This window comes from Amphimedon queenslandica, unplaced genomic scaffold (genome assembly GCF_000090795.2).
Source record: "Amphimedon queenslandica unplaced genomic scaffold, v1.1 AMPQUscaffold_1488_Cont26502, whole genome shotgun sequence".
NCBI classification, from domain to species: Eukaryota; Metazoa; Porifera; class Demospongiae; order Haplosclerida; family Niphatidae; genus Amphimedon; species Amphimedon queenslandica.
In genome coordinates this window covers 1-1,171 of record NW_003558169.1, presented here as the reverse complement: position 1 = coordinate 1,171, position 1,171 = coordinate 1, and the positions used below count along the sequence as shown (strand labels likewise).

At 36.8% G+C, this 1,171-nt stretch overlaps 1 protein-coding gene across 1 annotated transcript; it reads right to left on the bottom strand.

The window, feature by feature from the left end:
- Window positions 1-10: 10 nt before the first annotated feature.
- LOC100633111 (cytochrome P450 3A19-like) lies at window positions 11-1,147 on the bottom strand (the record flags this gene model as incomplete). The annotated part of the gene is made up of 5 exons (XM_011411168.2): window positions 986-1,147; window positions 559-804; window positions 423-511; window positions 239-376; window positions 11-188 (listed from the first exon to the last, which is right to left on the bottom strand). Coding segments are annotated over exons 1-5 (813 nt in total), but the record flags the coding sequence as incomplete, so codon positions are not given.
- Window positions 1,148-1,171: the final 24 nt, after the last annotated feature.

Sequence of the window (1,171 nt, the reverse complement as noted above, 5' to 3'; positions counted from 1 at the left end):
TACTTTCATGATTGTGATCAGCTAACCTGAGTATCAGGTGATCTTTCAACCTATACTTCCTCAATATACTCACTAAGCAAGCCTTAGCCTCCATTAGTGCAAACCTCATTCCAATACAACTCCTTGGTCCTGAACCAAAAGGAATGTAAGCCTGAGGATTCCTACCCTCCTTGCCCTCTGGACTAAACCTGTACATCAAGAGGAATCATTAATGATTAATTTTTAAAACAGATCTAACCGTTTTGGATTGAAAACTTCAGGCTGATCCCAATACTCTGGTGACATGTGTATCTTCAGTATGGGAATATCAAATCTAAATCCTTTAAGGAATGTGACACCATTGATTGTACATGTCTCATTACACACACGACCAGTACTATAAATAAAAGCAAAATGAAATATGTCACTATTAAACAAAATACTTTGGTGCTGGTGGATATAAGCGCAATGATTCGTGCAAGACCCAATCAAGATAAGGAATATTCTGTGATGCATCATACAAAGAAGCCTCCTATTAATACACAGTGCAATAATAATAATAACTTCTTTCCATTATACTTCATTTTCCTGGTAGTAGTCATCAATGGCTTGACACAGTTGTTCTTGCTCGTGAGGATTTATTGCTAAAAGATATGAAGTGAAGGCCAGCATGCTGCTTGTAGTGTCATGACCAGCAAGCATGAAGTCAAAGCAGAGACCAACAATCTGTTTGTCAGTTAGTACACGTGAAGCCTTAATGCTAGACTCATTATCTGGGTCATCTGGTGCTTCAGCATCCATTAATAATTGAAGAAAATCTTCCCTCTAAAAACAAATGAGACTAATAATGTGTATATATAATTTAAATCACTCCACCAAAGCAAAGGAACCTTGCTTGTGAAAAATTGTTACAGCGGTTAATTAAATTGCCATGATATTCCCAACCAGTTTAAAATGAGATGGTACAGTAAGTGTAGTAAAATACTTTGACCCTCAAAATACAAACCTTGTTGCCATTGTGGCTTTGTTGCACTTGCTCTCTTCTTGATTTTATGATACTCAATGAGGTATCATTAATAACCTTCATGTGTTTGCCTAATGGTAGCATCCTCACACCAATGACACTCAAAAATTTCAGCAAAGTAGGGAAATAACCTATAGCCACCATAATGCAAGAGTGCATATTAATCCA